The sequence below is a fragment of the Musca domestica genome, unplaced genomic scaffold (genome assembly GCF_030504385.1).
Source record: "Musca domestica strain aabys unplaced genomic scaffold, Musca_domestica.polishedcontigs.V.1.1 1, whole genome shotgun sequence".
NCBI classification, from domain to species: Eukaryota; Metazoa; Arthropoda; class Insecta; order Diptera; family Muscidae; genus Musca; species Musca domestica.
In genome coordinates this window covers 48,755,019-48,773,538 of record NW_026712114.1, presented here as the reverse complement: position 1 = coordinate 48,773,538, position 18,520 = coordinate 48,755,019, and the positions used below count along the sequence as shown (strand labels likewise).

At 37.3% G+C, this 18,520-nt stretch overlaps 1 protein-coding gene across 4 annotated transcripts in view; it reads left to right on the top strand.

The window, feature by feature from the left end:
- The window catches only part of LOC101897807 (phosphofurin acidic cluster sorting protein 1), a 193,572-nt gene that overhangs the window by 114,602 nt on the left and 60,450 nt on the right, over positions 1–18,520 (top strand). For 3 of the 4 annotated variants that reach the window (XM_059123651.1, XM_059123647.1, XM_059123657.1), the window contains exons 3-4: positions 4,468–5,058; positions 8,848–9,161. In XM_059123651.1, the coding sequence (XP_058979634.1) occupies positions 4,468–5,058; positions 8,848–9,161 (905 nt within the window). The remainder of the gene's footprint in view (positions 1–4,467; positions 5,059–8,847; positions 9,162–18,520) is intronic. The other variant, XM_059123661.1, reaches the window with a different exon arrangement.

The window sequence follows — 18,520 nt, the reverse complement described above, 5'->3', positions numbered from 1 at the left end:
ACAGTTCGCATTTATTGCCCTATCCAGATGAAATTTTGCACAAATCATTTGTTTGGCCCAAGGACGAACCCTATTGAAATTGGAGATAATCGGTCAAAATTTAGATATAGCTCCCATATATATCTTCGTCCGATTTGCCTTTTATTGTGCACCAAACGTGTAATATCAGTCCGAATAGTATGTAATTTTGCACGTACGATTAGATTGGACCTGAAAATAAGTATGCCAAATTTGATCGAAATCGGTTCAGATATAGCTATAGCTCCCATATATATTGTTCATCCGATTTGTTATTTTTGTCCTCCGCAGCCGTAATATGCACTCTGTAACAACAATATTTGGGGAAATAATACATCTCAGAAATACATTTGCTAAATTTTATCGAGAGATTTTATCTTAACCGAGATTTGGATATAGCTCCCATATATAACTTCGTCCGATTTACCTTTTATTGTACACCAAACTTCTAATATTTGCCCAAATTTGATGATATATTTGAGTCTAGAAGCTAGTATGTCAAATTTGGTGAAGATCGGTTCAGATATAGTTATAGCTCCCATATATACTGTTCATCCGATTTGTTATATTTGTTACCCACAGCCGTAATATGCACTCCGTAACAACGATATTCAGGGAAATATATCAAATACAGCTCAGAAATATCTTTGCCAAATTTTATCGATATCGGTTCCGATTTGGATATAGTTCCCAAATAGATATATTTATCCGATTTCAAATTAATTGTGCACCAAATGGTCAATACAAGTCCGAATTTAAAAGATACAAATGCTTCGGCATGTTTAGCCCTTTGAACTTTAAATTATAATTATAATCATAGCGTGTATGATTGAATTCTCCCATAAAAACTTTTAATTGTTATGCGCAGCTCTACTAAATTAGCAAAGTGGTGTAGGGTATCATAAAGTCGGCCCCGACCGACTTTGAGACTTTCTTAACTGGTTTTGAATATAGATATTAGGAACATAAATATAAAGAAACCTTTGGCTCTTCTAAAAGAAGGTAAGAAAATCTGATCGTCTTCTATAAGAAGACCTCATGGACTTATATAGGAACAACTTATGGCCTTCTATAGGAAAACCTCATGGTGTTTTATAAGACTCTCTCATTATCTTCTATAAGAACTCCTCATGGTCTTCTATAGGATACCCTCATTATTTTCCATAAGAAGACTTCATGGTCTTCTATAAAAATACCTTCTGGTCTTCCATAAGAAGCCCTTATTATCTTTTATAGAAGACCTTATGGTTTCTTATTGAAGTGGTCTTTCATACGAAGACCCATGGTCTTCTTATACAGGGTGAGATAAAAAGAAAAAAATGCAACAAAGTCTAACGCCATAATTTTTATTTTATTTTTTTTTTAATTTTATTGAATGAAAGCAAAAAATGTTGGACATAGCATAACATTTTCGAATAAGTTTAGATTTTTGCGAATTGGTCACCTTCGGCATGAATTATGGCCATAAAACTGTCACACGTTGCCCGAATGTGGCTACGCGGCCTTTGTGCGCTGGAGGAACCTCATTTTGTAATCATTCTTGGGTGACGCGTGCTGAGTGCGATGATGCTGAGTCCTGTTGGAATGTCTAAGGTCTGCGGCCAAAATGTTTGCGTGACCAAGGCTTTAATAAACCCTCCAGAATATTTTCGCAATAATATTCGGCATTTATTCTGATGTGACGGTCGATTAATACGAGCGGAGAGCGACTATCGGCTGTTATGGCGGTACACACCATCACCATGGCCAGAGCTTGAGTTCTGGTGGGTAACCGAAGGTGCATATTTTCAGCTGACCTCTTTGGCAAGTAAACACGATCATTTTGTTTGTTTACAAACTGCTGGATTACGAATGTTTTCTCATCGGAGAAAATCAAATTCGGCAGTTCACCACTTTCGGCCAAGCTTAGCAACTCCTTAGCTCTTTTGAGTCTATTTTCTTTCTGTTGTGGGATAAGTTGTTGCAATTGTTGGAATTTCAATGTCTCGGGGTAAGCTCATTTTTCAACATTTGCCGAATGGAATGTTGCGATATGTTCAGCTCACGAGCCATTTTTCGGCCACTGCGATGTGGGTTTCGATCTCGTCGCTTCCTTACTTTTCGAACCATTTCTGCTCATCTTACTGCTTTCTTCCGTCCACTTCCTTGACGTCGGGCTACGCTACGAGTATCACGGTAACGAGCTATGGTAGGAGATACAAAAGATTTATTCACCTTTAAATGCTGGAGTGCTCTAACGATAGCCACTTGTGGTTCTCCAGCCAAATATAAAGAAGTTTGATTGATTTTTTTATAGAAGATTCTGAGGTTTTTTCAAAGAGCTTAAGGTTTTCTCATAGAAGAACTCTCAAAGTCTTCGCATAGAGGAGCTTCTCTAGACATTCTGACAGAAAAACAAATCTAGGGCTTCTGCTTGGAAATGACAAGGACTCCCTCATGGCATAGCTCCTCCAGTAATTCTTAAAGGAATAGCTCTTCCATGTTCTCATGTACAATCAGAGGACCCCTTGTGGCCATCTTTCAGCCTATAATTTTCAATTAATTTGCCTCATATTTTGCAGGAATTAAAATTTGGTATCACTTGTAATTATAACTAGGTCATATTTATGAACTTAACATATTTTCCTAAAAGTTTACATCCTAGCTTTAATTTGGTATTTTGGGTTCTTAGGGTCAGGTGCTCACATATAAAATGGGAAATGAACAGAATAACCCTAACAATGTTCAAAATGTTCTTCACGTTGTTACTTCTTTTCAAATTTGTTTCTAAAACAAATTTCCCAACTACTTCACCCTTTCAACAAATTTTCCCCTCTACCCTGGTTAAAAAAATACTTCAAAACACTCCCCAACACAGATTGCCAAGAAAAATGAAACGAACGTCCACTTCTATTTCATCATAACACTCAACGTAATTGGACATTCACTCACTACTCTATGGGATATCATTGAACAACACAAAAACGACAACAAAAACTTCTATCTAAACTAGGGAATTAAAATTTCCTGCTGCACATACCAGACCAATGGGTGAATGAATATGTTACGCACACACAGAGACAGCCATGACCGGCCGTCCAAACAATCTGTGTCCAAGTGCAAGAGAAACTATTCAAATAAAGTGTTTAATTTAATTTATGACCCCTACTAGCTCTTTTGCTGGCAATGTGTGGGCTACGGAAAGCCAGCGTAGAGTCGACAGAAATGCACCACCGGATGACACACCCGGGATTGTCGTTCGAATAAATGTTGTATGTAATGAAAAAAGACACTTGAAAAAATCATGAAGCATAAGAGCTGAAATGAACTGGAAGAAGACCTGGATGGAATCTACTTGCCATAGAAGACCTGGAAATCTTCTATTGTCATGGAAGACCCGTAAGTCTGCTATCATCCGTAGAAGACTTGGAGGTCTCCTATAGTCTATAGAGGACTTGGAGGCCTTCTATTGTCCATAGAAGACTTGGAGGTATTCTATAGTCTACAGAAAACTTCGATGTGGAAGTCGTCCATAGAAAACTTGAAGGGGTTATATCGTCCATAGAAGACTTGGAGGTTTTCTATCGTCCATAAAAGACTTGTAGGGGTTCTATTGTCCATAAAAGAGTTGGAGGGCTTCCAGTGTCCATAGAAGACTTGTATACTTGGTCCATAGAAGACTTTAAGGTCTTCCCTCGTCTATAGAAGACTTGGAGACTTGGTCCAGAAAAGACTTGCAGGTCTTCTATCGTTCATGGAAGACTTGCAGGTCTTCTCTCGTCCATAGAAGACTTGAAGGTCTTCTATTGTCCATAAAAGACTTGAAGGTCTTCAATTGTCCATAGAAGACTTGGAAACTTTGTCCATAGAAGACCTGAAGGTCTTCCATCGTCCATAGAAGACTTGGAAACTTGATCCAGGATAGACTTGTAGGTCTTCTATCGTCCGTAGAAGACTTGGAGGTCTTCTATCTATTGGAAGACTTGAAGGTCTTCTATCGTCATTGGAAGATTTGAAGGTCTTCTCTCGTCCATAGAAAACTTGGAAGTCTTCTATCGTCCATGGAAGACTTGAAGGTCTTCTATCGTCCATGGAAGACTTGGAGGTCTTCTATTGTCTATAGAAGACTTGGATGTCTTCCATCGTCCATAGACCAACACCAGGTCGTTTTCCTAAATCTCTCAACACACCATGTCTAATTTTTCTCAGTATATTTTCGTTTTTCCTTGAGTCTAATAAATATTTCAGTATAAATTACATCGCATGCAATTTAATTTGCATAAATGCCCGACATGGGCATGACAAATGATTGCCTGAGGTCCAAGTTAATATTGACTTCCTCTTACTGCCTTCTCTCCCCTAGCAAGCATACATCACCTCTCAGCCTTCTTTAATTGCAATTTGTAATAAATCCATAATTAAATTTCATAATTAATTTCAAGCCATATATTTACTTTCCTCTTTTTGCAGATTATGCTCGCTGACAATAACCCGTTTAACAATATTAACACCCCTACCGGGCGATATGACATCGCTGTCGTTGGCGGTGAAAATGCAAAGTTCCAAGCGTACACTGCGCTCTCATGAAATACCAATAAGTGGAGCTAGTTTTATGCAAATTGCCTCTGGCACCAATACATCGGCAACGGGAAGTGGCAGTGGTGCTATTGGAGGTAGTGGAGGTGGTGGAGGCCCAGGCAGTGGCAGCAATACTGGCGGCGCTAGTGGTGTCTCCAATACCACAAGCAATAATGCCGGCGGCATTGGAGGAGGAGCTGGTGTGGGTAATCTGTCGATAATGCAACAAGGCAATGCGTCGATGACCACGGCAATGCTTAATTCAGCCCAATCCAATATGGGCAGTGGCGGAGCGGGTGTTGGTAGCGGTGGTAATTCGCACATGATTGGTACACCCGGAAATATTGGCAATGTTGGCATCGGTACAACCGGTAATCCCACGGCCGGCCTATTAATGAGTGGCAGTGTGCCATTGTCTGAAACTGAACTGGATTTAAATTTTAGTCTTCAATATCCTCATTTCATAAAGCGTGATGGCAATAGGTGAGTAGTATCCTTCAGTAGTCTGAGTCAGTTAGATGACCCTCCTTCCTCCACCAAACTAGTTCCTTAACCCATACTCCCCTAATGATACCATTACCCCAATGTCCGAGTGTTGGCGTCGTTCAACCAAGCTTATAATCACATTTAATTAGCATTACAACCACAACACATCCTGCTATTCCTGTTAGTGTCCATTCAACCACATCCATCCAGCCATTTATCCATCCATCATTAAACTTCACGTAGTTTTGTAGTTTGCATTTGGTTTTTGTTGGAAGAAAAGTTTGATTAAAACTCACAACATCTGGCGGCGGCAGTAGCAGTAGCAGCAGCAACTACATCGACAACTTTCGAGCAGCAGTAAACATTGTTCCAGTTGGTAATTGATAAACATTAAAACTCATTTTATCCTCTGTTTTGGCCAGGGTAAATGTTGGCAACAATGTTTAATGGTAGCAAATTGTATAACATTAACTGCGATTTTATCATCACAAACTGGGAATATGCTGGGAAATTTAGCATATGGCTAATTTGCTACTATTTCTTGGTAAGAGGAGGTTTGAAAATATTATGGATTCGAGGTTGATCATTTAGAATAGCAAAGTTCCACAAGACAAGGACTTCTCGTGACTAATGACACCTTTGTTTTGAACGAAGACCCAAAATTGTTGTCCACGAGATTCTTTGAAGCTGAAGAAGTGAAGACATCAAACGCTTCTAAAGTCAATTTAGATAAATGCGAATTTACTCAGCGAATTTACTTAGCTCAGTGGTTGAAAGGTTTATTAAATGAAGCCAGAAATAACAGATACTTATTCAAAAATACAATTTCAAAACACGGTTTTAAATATTTCACATACTACGTATTAGGTGTTGGCGAGAATAATTATTTATTGCTTCTGTACTTATAACCAGTAAAGGAAGTCTTAAAGTCGGGCGGGGCCGACTTTATGATACCCTACACCACTTTGCTAATTTAGTAGAGCTCCACATAACAATTAAAAGTTTTTATGGGAGAATTTAATCATACACGCTATGATTATAATTATAATTTAAAGTTCAAAGGACCAAATATGCCGAAGCATTTGTATCTTTTAAATTCGGACTTGTATTGCCCATTTGGTGCAAAATTAATTTGAAATCAGATAAAGATATATATGGGAGCTATATCCAAATCTGAACCGATCTCGATAAAATTTGGCAAAGATATTTCTAAGCTGTATTTGATATATTTCCCTGAATATCGTTGTTACGGAGTGCATATTACTGTAACAAATACAACAAATCGGATGAACAATATACATGGGAGCTATAGCTATTTCTGAAGCGATCTTTACCAAATTTGGCGTACTACCTTCTAGATTCAATTCGGTCGTGTGTACCTATTTGGAATATATATTAGACGTTTGGTGCACAATCCAAGGTAAATCGGTCGAAGTTATATACGGGAGCTATATCCAAATCTGAACCAATCTCGATGAAATTTAGCAAAAGTATTTCTGAGCTGTATTTGATATATTTCCCCAAATATAGTTGTTACAGAGTGCATGTTACGGCTGCAGAGGGCAAAAATAACAAATCGGATGAACAATATATATGGGAGCTATAGGTATATCTGAACCGATTTCGATCAAATTTGGCACACTTATTTTCAGGCCTAATTTGCTATTACTGATATTACACGTTTGGTGCACAATAAAAGGCTGGATTAAATGTATGAGCCTTGGAAAATTATAACGAGTATTTTCTAAACATGTATTGCAGAATGACCAAGTTCGGCGACTGTTTATATGTGTAAAATTTAAATGGGTGAAAAAGCAGGGTGAGATAAAAAAACTGCAACAAAATCAAACGCCATAATTTAATTTTTTTTTTTTAAATTTTATTGAATGAAAGCAAAAAATGTCGGAAGTAGAATAAGTTTAGCTATGTTTGAATTGGTCACCTTTGACACGAATTATGATCTTCAAATGGCCAATGAAACCGTCACACGATACCCGAATTTTGCTCTACGGTATTTTGGCTAATTCCCGGCAAAGCGCTTGCTTGAGGTGTTCGGCACTTTGGTATTTTTAGTGCCAACATTGCTTTCCAAAATACTCCAGACACAATAGTCCAACGGATTGGTATCCGGAGATTTTGGTGGCCATTATGCACTGGAAATGAAGCGAGGAACCTCATTTTGTAACCATTCTTGGGTGGCACGTGCTGAGTCCTGTTGGAATGTCCAAGGTCTGCGGCAAAAATGTTTGCGTGCCCATGGTTTTAATACTCCCTCCATAATATTTTCGCGATAATATTCGGCATTTATTCTGATTCTCAATCAATACGATTGGAGAGCAACCATCGGCAGTTATGGCGGCCCACACCATCACCATGGCCGGCGCTTAAGTTCTAGTGGCCAACCGAAGGTGCACATTTTCAGCTGACCTCTTTGGCAAGTAAACACGATTATTTTGTACAAACTGCTGGACAACTAATGTTTTCTCATCGGAGAAAACCAAATTCGGCAGCTCACCACTTTCGGCCAAGCGAAACAACTCTTTAGCTCTTTTGAGTATATTTTCTTTCTGTTGTGGTGTAAGTTCTTGCACTTTTTGGAATTTCAATGGCATTATCCCGAGCTAATTTTTCAATATTTGCCGAATGGAATATTGCCATATGTTCAGCTCACGAGCCATTTTTCGGCCACTGCGACGTGGGTTTCGATCAAATCGCTTCTTTACTTTTCGAACCATTTCTGCTGATGTTCCTATTTTCTTCCATCCACTTCCTTGACGTCGGGCTTCGCTACTAGTAACTCGATTACGAGCGATGGTAAGAGACACAAACGATTTATTCTCATTTAAATGCTGGAGTGCTGTAACCATAGCCACTTGTGGTTTTCCAGCCAAATATAAAGAAATCACACTATCACGCTTGAATTCCACGACGAATAACCTTTTTTCTGGAAAATTTTCTCCAAAATAATTCTATACGCTTGTAAACAATATAATGAGCTGCCATTGGAATATTTTTAACAGCTGTCGCACGAGTGGCTTAGGAATAAGAGCAGTCTGATATTGATTGATATTTTTCATCTCACCCCGTACGTGATATTATTTATATATACGAGATACAAATCACAACGTTTTACCTAATATACTAATAAAACGTTTTTCTCATATGTGTGACCTTTCGAGATCGGGAAAAACTTCTCATACCATACTCCTTTCCCTTCAGTTACTGTATTCTTTTGTAAATAAATGTGCTTTTCTAAGATTGTCAATTCCGAAAACTCTTAAAAAATATCAACCAAAGGTCTATCCAATTCCATCCACTGGCATGATCAAAGTCTGTTTGTCTTTCGAATGAATTCCAGTCCCACATTTAACCACTTCACTTATATTTAAAAGTCCTTGTCAAAATTGTCCTGCAATTTCATCCAGTCAATGTATGTAAATACATTCCAAGCATCCATATTGTGTCTTGAGTCCACAGCTGTTATCAAATCCCAGTTAGTACTTCGCGCTCTACTTCTTCTCTTTTTATTATCTATTAATTCTTCTCTGTTCTATTTTCCTTCTGCAAAAACTATCTTCACCTCTGTGTTAATCTGCAACAAAAAAAAAAACCAACTGTTGTTGTTGACTGCTCCTGTAAACTTGTGTTGTAATTGTTGCTTGTTTGCCACCACAAAAAAAAACACCCGCTACCGTCTTATGTGTGTGTGGGTTGCAATACAAAACAAAAACCAAATCAAAATCTAAAAAAACAAAAAATCAATATATATCCTGTCAATAATATTAGCACACGTTATGGTTATCAATTGCCTTCCTTCTTCTTCTTCTTACCGCTACGCGACAATCCTCACAGACTGGTCATACTACTACAACGACGCAAAAAATACAAATCACGCACCATTCTGGGCTATAAAACACTGGCCGAAGGCTTCATACGCATGGATGCTGTGTTGCAGAAATCAATGGATATGACTGTGGAATTGACAGCTTCCGGCAAAAATGGTCGTCCCGGCACAACAGTGGCCTGCCTACGTGCCGAACGTGTTTCGTCCATTCCAGTTGATCATGACAATAAAAATAATAATAGTGTCCTATTGGCAGGTATGTATTTTATTGAGATGTCTATTTATTTGTATATGTACGTATGTATGTGTGTAGAACTTGATTTTTAGCTTGTTTATCGGAACAGAAGCAATATTAGTAATACAATTCATTTATAAACATTTCAAAAATAAAGTGTGAGATTTTTTGATTACAACTGGAACAGAATAAAAACATAAAAGTCTTGTGTGTGAATTTCATGCGGTTTGATCCAATTTTAACTCTCAAATCCTGAACATGAAGCTAACGAGATATCTTTACATGGCTAACAGTTTTGGTGTTAAATCGGTTCACGTTTTGATATAGCCGCCATATAACGGCACCTCCCGACATTCGGTATTTTTATGATTTTCGCCATATTTTTTCACGGATTTGTCTAAAAAATGGTATTTGTAGGTCATAATAGATTCTAGCTCCGGTTGCGAAACATTGTATGTATAGGTCCACGTTTTTGTATAGCCCCCATATATCGGTACCTCCCCATAATCGTTATTTTGATGATTTTTGCCACATTGTTCGACGGATTTGTCTAAAAATTGGTATTTGTAGTTCGCAATGGGTTCTAACTCGGATGGCGGAACATAGTATACATAGGTTCACGTCTTGGTATAGCCCCTATGCAACGATACCTCCCGATATTCGTTATTTTGAAGTTTCGTTTCGTCACATTTTTTTACAGATTTGTCTAAAAATTGGTATTTGTAGGTCAAAATGGGTTCTAGCTCCGTAGGCGAAACATTCTATGTATAGGTCCATGTTTTTTGTATAGCCCCCACATAATGGTACCTCCGGATATTCAGTATTTTGGTGATTTTTTTCACATTTATTCTACGGATTCGTTCGTAAAAGTTCGTATTTGTAGTTCGTAATGGGTTCTAACTCCGGTGGCGAAAAATAGTATACATAGGTCCACCTTGTGGTATAGCCCCTATGTAACGATACCTTCCGATGTTTGGTGTTTTGAAGATTTTCGTCACATTTTTTCACGAATTTGTCTCCAAATTGTTAAATTTATAGGTTATAATGGGTTCTAGCTCCGGTGGCAAAACATAGTATGTACAGGTCGACGTTTTCGTATAGGCCTCACATAATGGTACCTCAGCCACATGGCTACAGAGGATATATATATTATTTGATACGCAAAACTTGCCACATCGAAATAATGGTTTTATACCCTAGGTGTTTTTGGAAAATATCCGTTTCATGACATTTGGAGTCGATCTAGGGCTGTGCGTTCGTCTATCTGTCGGTCTGGTGCGCACGATAACTATCCAAGGGAGTAGCTGATTTTTTTTAAACTTGATTCATCTTAACATTACGCTGTGCCACAAAATTCAAGGGACAAGTTCCCCCTTCGCATAATTGCAGATAATAATACAGGGTATGCGTTAACCCTCAAAAGGTGTCTTTTTGGGACTTTTGTAAATATGGTTAAAAACTTTAAACGGGATCGTAACAAGTCAAAATATCCTACAACATTTTTTGTCATAAAATTCTACTATAGGTCAAATTTCTGAATAGTAACAACTCGTATATAATGTGAAATATAGTTCGATTGTCTTCAAATTTTGCACAACTTAATAATTCTACCAACACAATATATGGTGTGGGGTGGAATATATCGGACCACTTCTTCATTCATTTGGAATAACTATAACCTTAATAAAATGTGAAATAATTATCCGATTCTCTTGAAATTGCCTACATCTTAATATTTCAACTAACACAAGATCAGATGTAAAGATGGGATATATCGGGCCTCCCCCACCCTCATAAAATGCGAAATAAGTATCCGATAATCATAAAATTTCACAAATTAAAATATTTTTACTAGCATACGATCTGGTGTGAAGATTATAGATATTGGGACACGCCTTCCGGCACCTACCCCAATGGGTCAAAATTTTGAACAATTATATTCCTCATAAAAAGCGAACTAAGCATCCGATTTTCTTCAAATTTCATATAGCTCAAATTTCTTATAGCAAGTTCTGGAGTAGAAATGATAGATATCTTCTGCTACCTTCCCCACAAAGGGTCATAATTTTCATTTTTCCATTCTTTTCAACTATGGTGTATCCACATATTTATCTCAACCAGAGATCTTATGTGAATATGGAATTTAACAGCCCACACCTTTGGTACCTTCAACATTAAAGGTCAAAAGCTGAAATAATCAAAAAATAAGCCAAATATATTAAAAAAACGAAAATTGGCTGACGGTGTAACTCTCTCGTAAAAACCAACAGATAATTTTTAATTTGTTTGCTAGCATTTTTAATGCGATGAATTACATTTGTGTCCCAACAAATCCCAATTTAAAAACAAAAATTAACTTCCTCCTTGGCTTCACATCCGTTTTTCATTTAAAATTTTATGACTTGAGATATTTGCATAGTTTTCCTATTTAGTTTGCCATTGAATAGAATATTCTCTCTGAGTGCTTTTATTGGGCCAACACAACGGTAATACAGAAGGAACGCTTCTTAACAATTCCAATTCAAATTTGCATTTTCACCTTTTACATTTATAGAGAGGCGAGCACGCCCCTCAAAACCCACAAGCAAAGGTGCCTGCATGGATTGGTACCGTTCTTTGATAGTTTTGGTGGTTTTCGCCGAGCGTTTTGTTGTGGTTTCTTAAATCTCTCCCTTCCAATGTCAGAGCTATGTGGGTCTTCTAACACGGCTACGCCTCAATACTTATTCTATTTATAAACCACTAAATATTTTAAATGTGCTGGCTGGCTGACTGGGTTGGTGGCACTTGAAGTTCACCTCCTCGCCGCACACACACACCTTCCTGGTAATGTTTCTTCCTTCCTGCGAAATAATTTGCTGTTTAACTTTTTGCGGTTTAGATTCTTTTGTGAATATTCTCCAAGTTTTGTGCGGTGGTGGTTACCTTTGGATTTACGCTTTAATGCAAATATTTGCTTTGTCGGCAGGATGGAGGTATTTTGTTTTTAAATCGGATTCATTTTAATCTCCCCAAACGGATGTTACTGTTTGCTTCAGGGAATTACAACCTACATATTTTCTCATGAATGGTTCCAGGAAGTTTTATAAAGGCTCTATATATTTCATGTTAACATTTTCATTTTTTTAAGATTAACTAATTATAAATATGACAGGTAATCAAAACATGTCAAGGTTTTTTGGTGTCTGCGACTTTTCTAAGGACATTAACTTAAGTTAACGCCTTCCATACTTTCCAATGCCGTCATTAAAAGTAGAAGCTATTATTAGTGGCAATTAATACTTAATGACAAACAACTTGTTCTCTTAAGCGCATTACCAAATATAATTGGGACGTCGATACGCCCACAGATTTAGTAAAATGGAAATACTAAATAAGGGTGAAAGAAAACACAATCATCATTAATACTTGGAAGAAACCACGAAACATTTAAGTACACTTTTCCAAGAAGGAATTTCCTTGTGATAAATTTATAAGAAAATGAAATTTTTACTTTGTTTGAGGAGACATATCCTATAAATAAATAACATTTAACAACAATTTTTGTAGTATTCCTAAAAGGTTTGGTATTATGGTATTGCCCTCATATACATCCTACACTTCCGTATTTCGAAAATGTTAATCCCAAATTTTAATAGACCCAACTGTAGTTTTACATTTTGTATTCTTAGTGACTAGTTGTACTTCTCTACTGTTTGTCTAACTTTCGAAAAGAGTATCCGACATCGTAATATTATTACCAAACTTAAATTAAATTGAAAGTAGGGCAATGTCGGCCCACTTCTTTTGGCAACTCCCCCATAAAAGTTAACAATTGTCCCAAAAGGAGAATCATTTTGAGCGAAGTTAGTACCCGATGTAGCTTAAACTTGACACATTGGGCGGGCTATACAAAGACGTGAACATGTACAGATAATTTTCTGGCATAGGCTGTAGTATCCATTACGAACTTCAAATACCACATATGAAACAATTCCGGTGAATAATGTCGCTAAAATCATCAAAATACCGAATATCGGGAGGTAGCGTTATATGGGGGTTATACGAAGACGTGGCCCCGCACAGACAATTTTCTGTCATAGGCTGTAGTATTCAATACTATCTTCAAATACCAAATATGAAACAATTCCGGTGAATAATGCCGCTAAAATCATCAAAATACCGAATATCGGAAGGTAGCGTTATATGGGAGCTATACGAAGACGTGGTACCATACAGACCATTTTCTGTCATTGGCTGTAGTATCCATTACGAACTTCAAATACAAAGTTTGAAACAATTTCGGTAAATAATGTCGCTAAAATCATCAAAATAGCGAATATCGGGAGGTGCCACTCGGTGACCTATTGGTCCATTGTGTTCATTCTAATTTAGGGAAGATGGAAGAATAAAGTAATGAAAGGGAAGGAAACGATTAGTGAAGAAGCGAGAGTTTGAAGATTAGAATAGAGAAGTTATTAGGTTCATATCCACGGTGTAATCAACGTGTCGGCCTTAGCCATTTTAGTTTTCTGGCTAACTGAAGAAAGACTGCTGGCTCGGTTTCGGAGAGGGAGGATAAGTCGGACGGAATTTGCTTTCCGAGTAGCCTCTGTCCGACTCCGATAAGAGTTGGACGGGGACAGAGTAAGTGCTCCACCGTCTCAATTTCCTCCTAGTCCTGACAAAGCCTGCAGTATTCAGTATCGTGACCACCCCCCTCCTTCCTTTGATGTCATGTCCCTTATGTTGCAGTGTCCTGTAATTAGGCTCACCACAAGCTTCAAGTCTTACTTCGTCATGGATATGGGTGACCTTGATATCCTTTCGGAGTTCACCGACTCTTATCTTTTGGAGACATTACACCCCCTTCCAGTTAGTCAGTTCTGTTGAAATCTTGGAAGAAGTAGCATAAAGGTGACTTCACTGAGCTCTCGATCTCTAGATCTACTGACTCAGATCCGCGTCTGGTCAATTCATCACCCGATTCATTGCCAGATATGTTGCAGTTTCAGTGTCCAGGCACCAAACAAAGTTTGACAAACGACTTAACCTTTTCCAGAACATTTCTGCTCCAGTAACCTCTCTCTGACTCCGATAAGAGTTGGACAGTGGCAGAGTAAGTGCTCCACCGTCGCAATTTTTTCCTCGTATTGACGAAGCCTGCAGTATTCAGTATCGGGACCCCCCCCCCACCCCCCTCTTTAATGTCATGTCCCTTACGTTGCAGTGTCCAGGGACCCAACAGAGTTTGACAAACGAGTTAATTTTTTCCAGAGCATTTCTGCAATCCAGAACTGCCATAGATTTGATTGTAAAAGAATTTAGAGCCTTCTGGGCGACTTGACTGTCGACGTATATAGTCACCGGTCTATCCAGCTCATTGATTTTGTTTGCCAGCAGCTCTATGGCCTTCCTGACAGCAAAGATTTCTACCTGACAAACTCTGCAGTCGTTGTTTAGATTGAAGGCTATTTGGATAATTAGGCATTTACAGAAGTCTACAGCTCCCGTTCCATTTTCCACCTTTGACCCATGAGTATAGACGGCTATACCATTAAAAGGTGGAATGTTGCGGGTCCAGACGTCTTTGTTAGGTGTATGGATATCAAGTAATTCAAAGCTTTGCCTAGGTGATATATAATCACTGGCTATGGCCTGATTTCCTATGTTCTCCACATACTTGAGAATAAGTGTACAAAGGACTACTTGGAGTGTCCAAAGGACTGACTTCGCCATTGTCCCAGTTAATTGAGTCGCAGGGCACACCTAGCAGCTTGTCCCTTTACAAATAGACTTAAGGCTTTTAAGTTAAGTGGGTATCTAGTGCGGATTGGGGTGCGCTTCTAAATGCGCCTGTAATTAGTAACAATGTAACTCTTTGGACTTAAAAGCTGGCTTTTCATCAAAGTCGTCTTATTAAAATAATGAAAAATCTATGTAACCATTCCTTTTGCCGGGATAAAAACAATCAATAGTAGCAATCAAGAAATATTTTAAAGCTGTCAGATTCGATTTGAAAAACTCTCTGTAATAGAGAGTTATATGAAGATAAGTCAATTGGGGAATACTCCAGTAATCGATTCTTTAAGAAAGTTTTTCCAAAGTTCCCAACTCTGTTTTTTAAGAAAAGTTTTCCACTCTTTAATTTTGCAAAAAAAAAAAAAAAACTTTATGGAGTGGCACTTTATTTTAAGGGAATTTTAAGCATTCCGTACAGAAAACTGTCTTAAATTTATCTTCTTCTAAAAAAAGTAGTTTTATTTTCTACTTTTCTATATTCAATATTAGTGACATTAAAATGTTTCACCAAAAATAAAGCATTTACAAAATTTCACTTTCACTTTAAGAAATATTTTACGGAAGGTGTATTTTTCTCGAAGAACATGTGTTTCTACTTACGCACCATATTCACATTAATGTTCTCCTTGTACACCAAAGTCAATCAATTTCTGTAATTTTTGTGCTTTCTTTCTTTCATTCTTCTATAAATAAAACACAAAAATCTCTAAATCATTTATAAACGCCCATAGGCAGAATGTGTCTGCCTGGGATGATGTTGCTCGCACTTAGCTCCATCAGCATTTTTTTTTCTTTTTTGGAAGCAACCAAAAATGTGGATGGCTTGACTTGGCTCATTCCATTGGTGCTCCCAAGAGTTAAAACATATGTTTTCATTCACATTCTTTTGAAGTGATGAAGTCGAAGCGGCCCAGTGGATAGGAGGAGGGATGTGTTGTATGCGGCAGTAGCAGTGCGGTTGTTTGGTTCCGACCACATAATCCTATCCTATGCTTTCCGATGAAAGAACTTGCTTTTTGTTTTGTTTTTGGGTAAATGAAAGTTTGGTGCATTGTTTGGTTGGTGGCTGGCTGGTTGTCATGTTTAGAATTCTTCACACTTTCTTGGTGAGATCTTTGGAGGAACAAATTCCATAAAGCTGAAGAAATGTATGTGAACTTTCTAAAAATAGTTTAATGGTAGTGGAATATGTTTTATAGCTTTTCAAATATGTTGGATTCATTTGAGAAAATGTTTTGGTGAAAGGAAAATGTGATCGTGCTTCAAATTTTAGAAGATTTATATAAAAGGAGTCTTTTGAAAATTACGTAAATATTTTTTTCTTCAGAATGCTCCACAACTAAAGTTTCCTCCAAAATACTTTACAAAACAGAGATACATCTTCTAACGTTAACCAGTAAAGAAAGTCCTAAAGTCGGGCGGGGCCGATTTTATGATACCCTACACCACTCTGCTAATTTAGTTGAACTCCACTTAATAATTAAAAGTTTTTATGGGAGAATTCAATCATACACGCTATGATTATAATTATAATTTAAAATTCAAAGGACTAAATATGCCGAAGCATTTGTATCTTTTAAATTCGGACTTGTATTGCCCATTTGGTGCGAAATTAATTTGAAATCGGATAAAGAGATATATGGGAGCTATATCCAAATCTGAACCGATCTCGATAAAATTTGGCAAAGATATTTCTGAGCTGTATTTGATATATTTCCCTGAATATCGTTGTTACGGAGGGCATATTACGGCTGTGGGTAACAAATACAATAAATCGGATGAACAATATATATGGGAGCTATAACTATATCTGAACCGATCTTCACCAAATTTGGCATACTACCTTCTAGACTAAATTCGGTCGTATGTGAAAAATTCCATCTCATTTGGACAAATATTAGACGTTTTGTGCACAATTAATGGTAAATCGGACGAAGTTATATATGGGAGCTATATCCAAATCTAAACCGATCTCGATAAAATTTAGCAAAGGTATTTCTGAGCTGCATTTGATATATTTCCCTAAATATTGTTGTTAAAGACTGCATATTACGGCTGCGGAGGACAAAAATAACAAATCGTATGAACAATATACATGGGAGCTATAGCTATATCTGAACCGATTTCGATAAAATTTGGCATACTTATTTTCAGGCCTAATTTGGTTGTATGTGCAAAATTCCATACTATTCGGGCTGATATTACACGTTTGGTACACAATAAAAGGCAAATCGGACGAAGATATATATGGGAGCTGTATCTAAATTTTTATTGATTATCTCCAATTTCAATAGGGTTCGTCCTTGGGCCAAACAAATGTTGTTTGCAAAATTTCATCTCAATCGGATAATAAATGCGACCTGCATTTTGTTCACAAGAATACATGGACAGACGGACGGACGGACGGACGGACAGATGGACTGACATGCATAAATCAACTCAGAAAGTGATTCTATGCAGATCATCAAAAGGAACTATGGGTCTATCTCGTTTCCTTTTGCATGTTACAAACAAATGCACAAAGACGTAATACTCTGACCACTTTGTGGTGTAGGGTATAAAAATGTAGTTAACATTGCTATTATTTTAGTTTATTCTTTTTTTAAGTTTTCCTTTGAACCAAAACTATTTCCTCAGGCATTGGAAAACAAAGTACAATAATCGAATACATTTGCACAGACACCACCAAGGTGACAAGAAAATTCCAGTCAACAACTTTCATTTATTCACTCGCCATCCATCCATTGCTAAACACCCTCAGGCAAATTCGGCCAAGGTTTCCATTTCGGTTTACAAGTATTCGAAGGACTGAAATCCTTCTATTTTTTTTTTCATTTTTTTTCTTTTGTAAGAACAAAACACAATATCAAAATAGAAGACAAAAACAGAGCCGTGACAAGAATTACTAAGCAAGTAAGAAAAACAACAACAAAATCTCTTGGAAGACAATGTCAAGAGAACAATGCCGAGTAGTAGGGTGACAAATACTGACAATGATGAATTCTTCATCAACACGAAGAGGATGCAATGTAATTTTTCGATTTTTGACACGGTTTACGCATTTTCTCATTAAATACTTGAAGTAGAATACAATGTCCTTTGTAATAGCAACACATTAACATTGTTATCCTTGTCGACGTTCAGTGGGCAGTTAGATAATAAGAGGGAAGAAATACGGAAAATTAAAGGTTTCTGTAAGACATGAAAAATCATTGCGAATTTTTTACAAATTTTTCTGGAAATTTTTTTTTAGAAAAGCTATTGCCATATTTTTTTATATGAAGTGAGAAAGAAATACAGGGAGAGATGAAAAAAAAACTGCAACAAAGTCAAACGGCATAACATTTACATTTTTCATAAATGTTATTGAATGAAAGCAAAAAATGTCGGAAATAGCATCAAATTTTAGATTAAGTTGAGATTTGTTCAAATTGATCACCTTTGGCACGAATTATGGCCAATGAAACTGAGACACGCTGCCGAATGTTGCTCTGCGGTATTTGGCCCATTCCTGGGGTAGTGTTTTCTTGAGGTGATCGACACTTTGGTATTTTTTAGGGCCAACCTTGCTTTCCAAAATACTCCAGACACAATAGTCC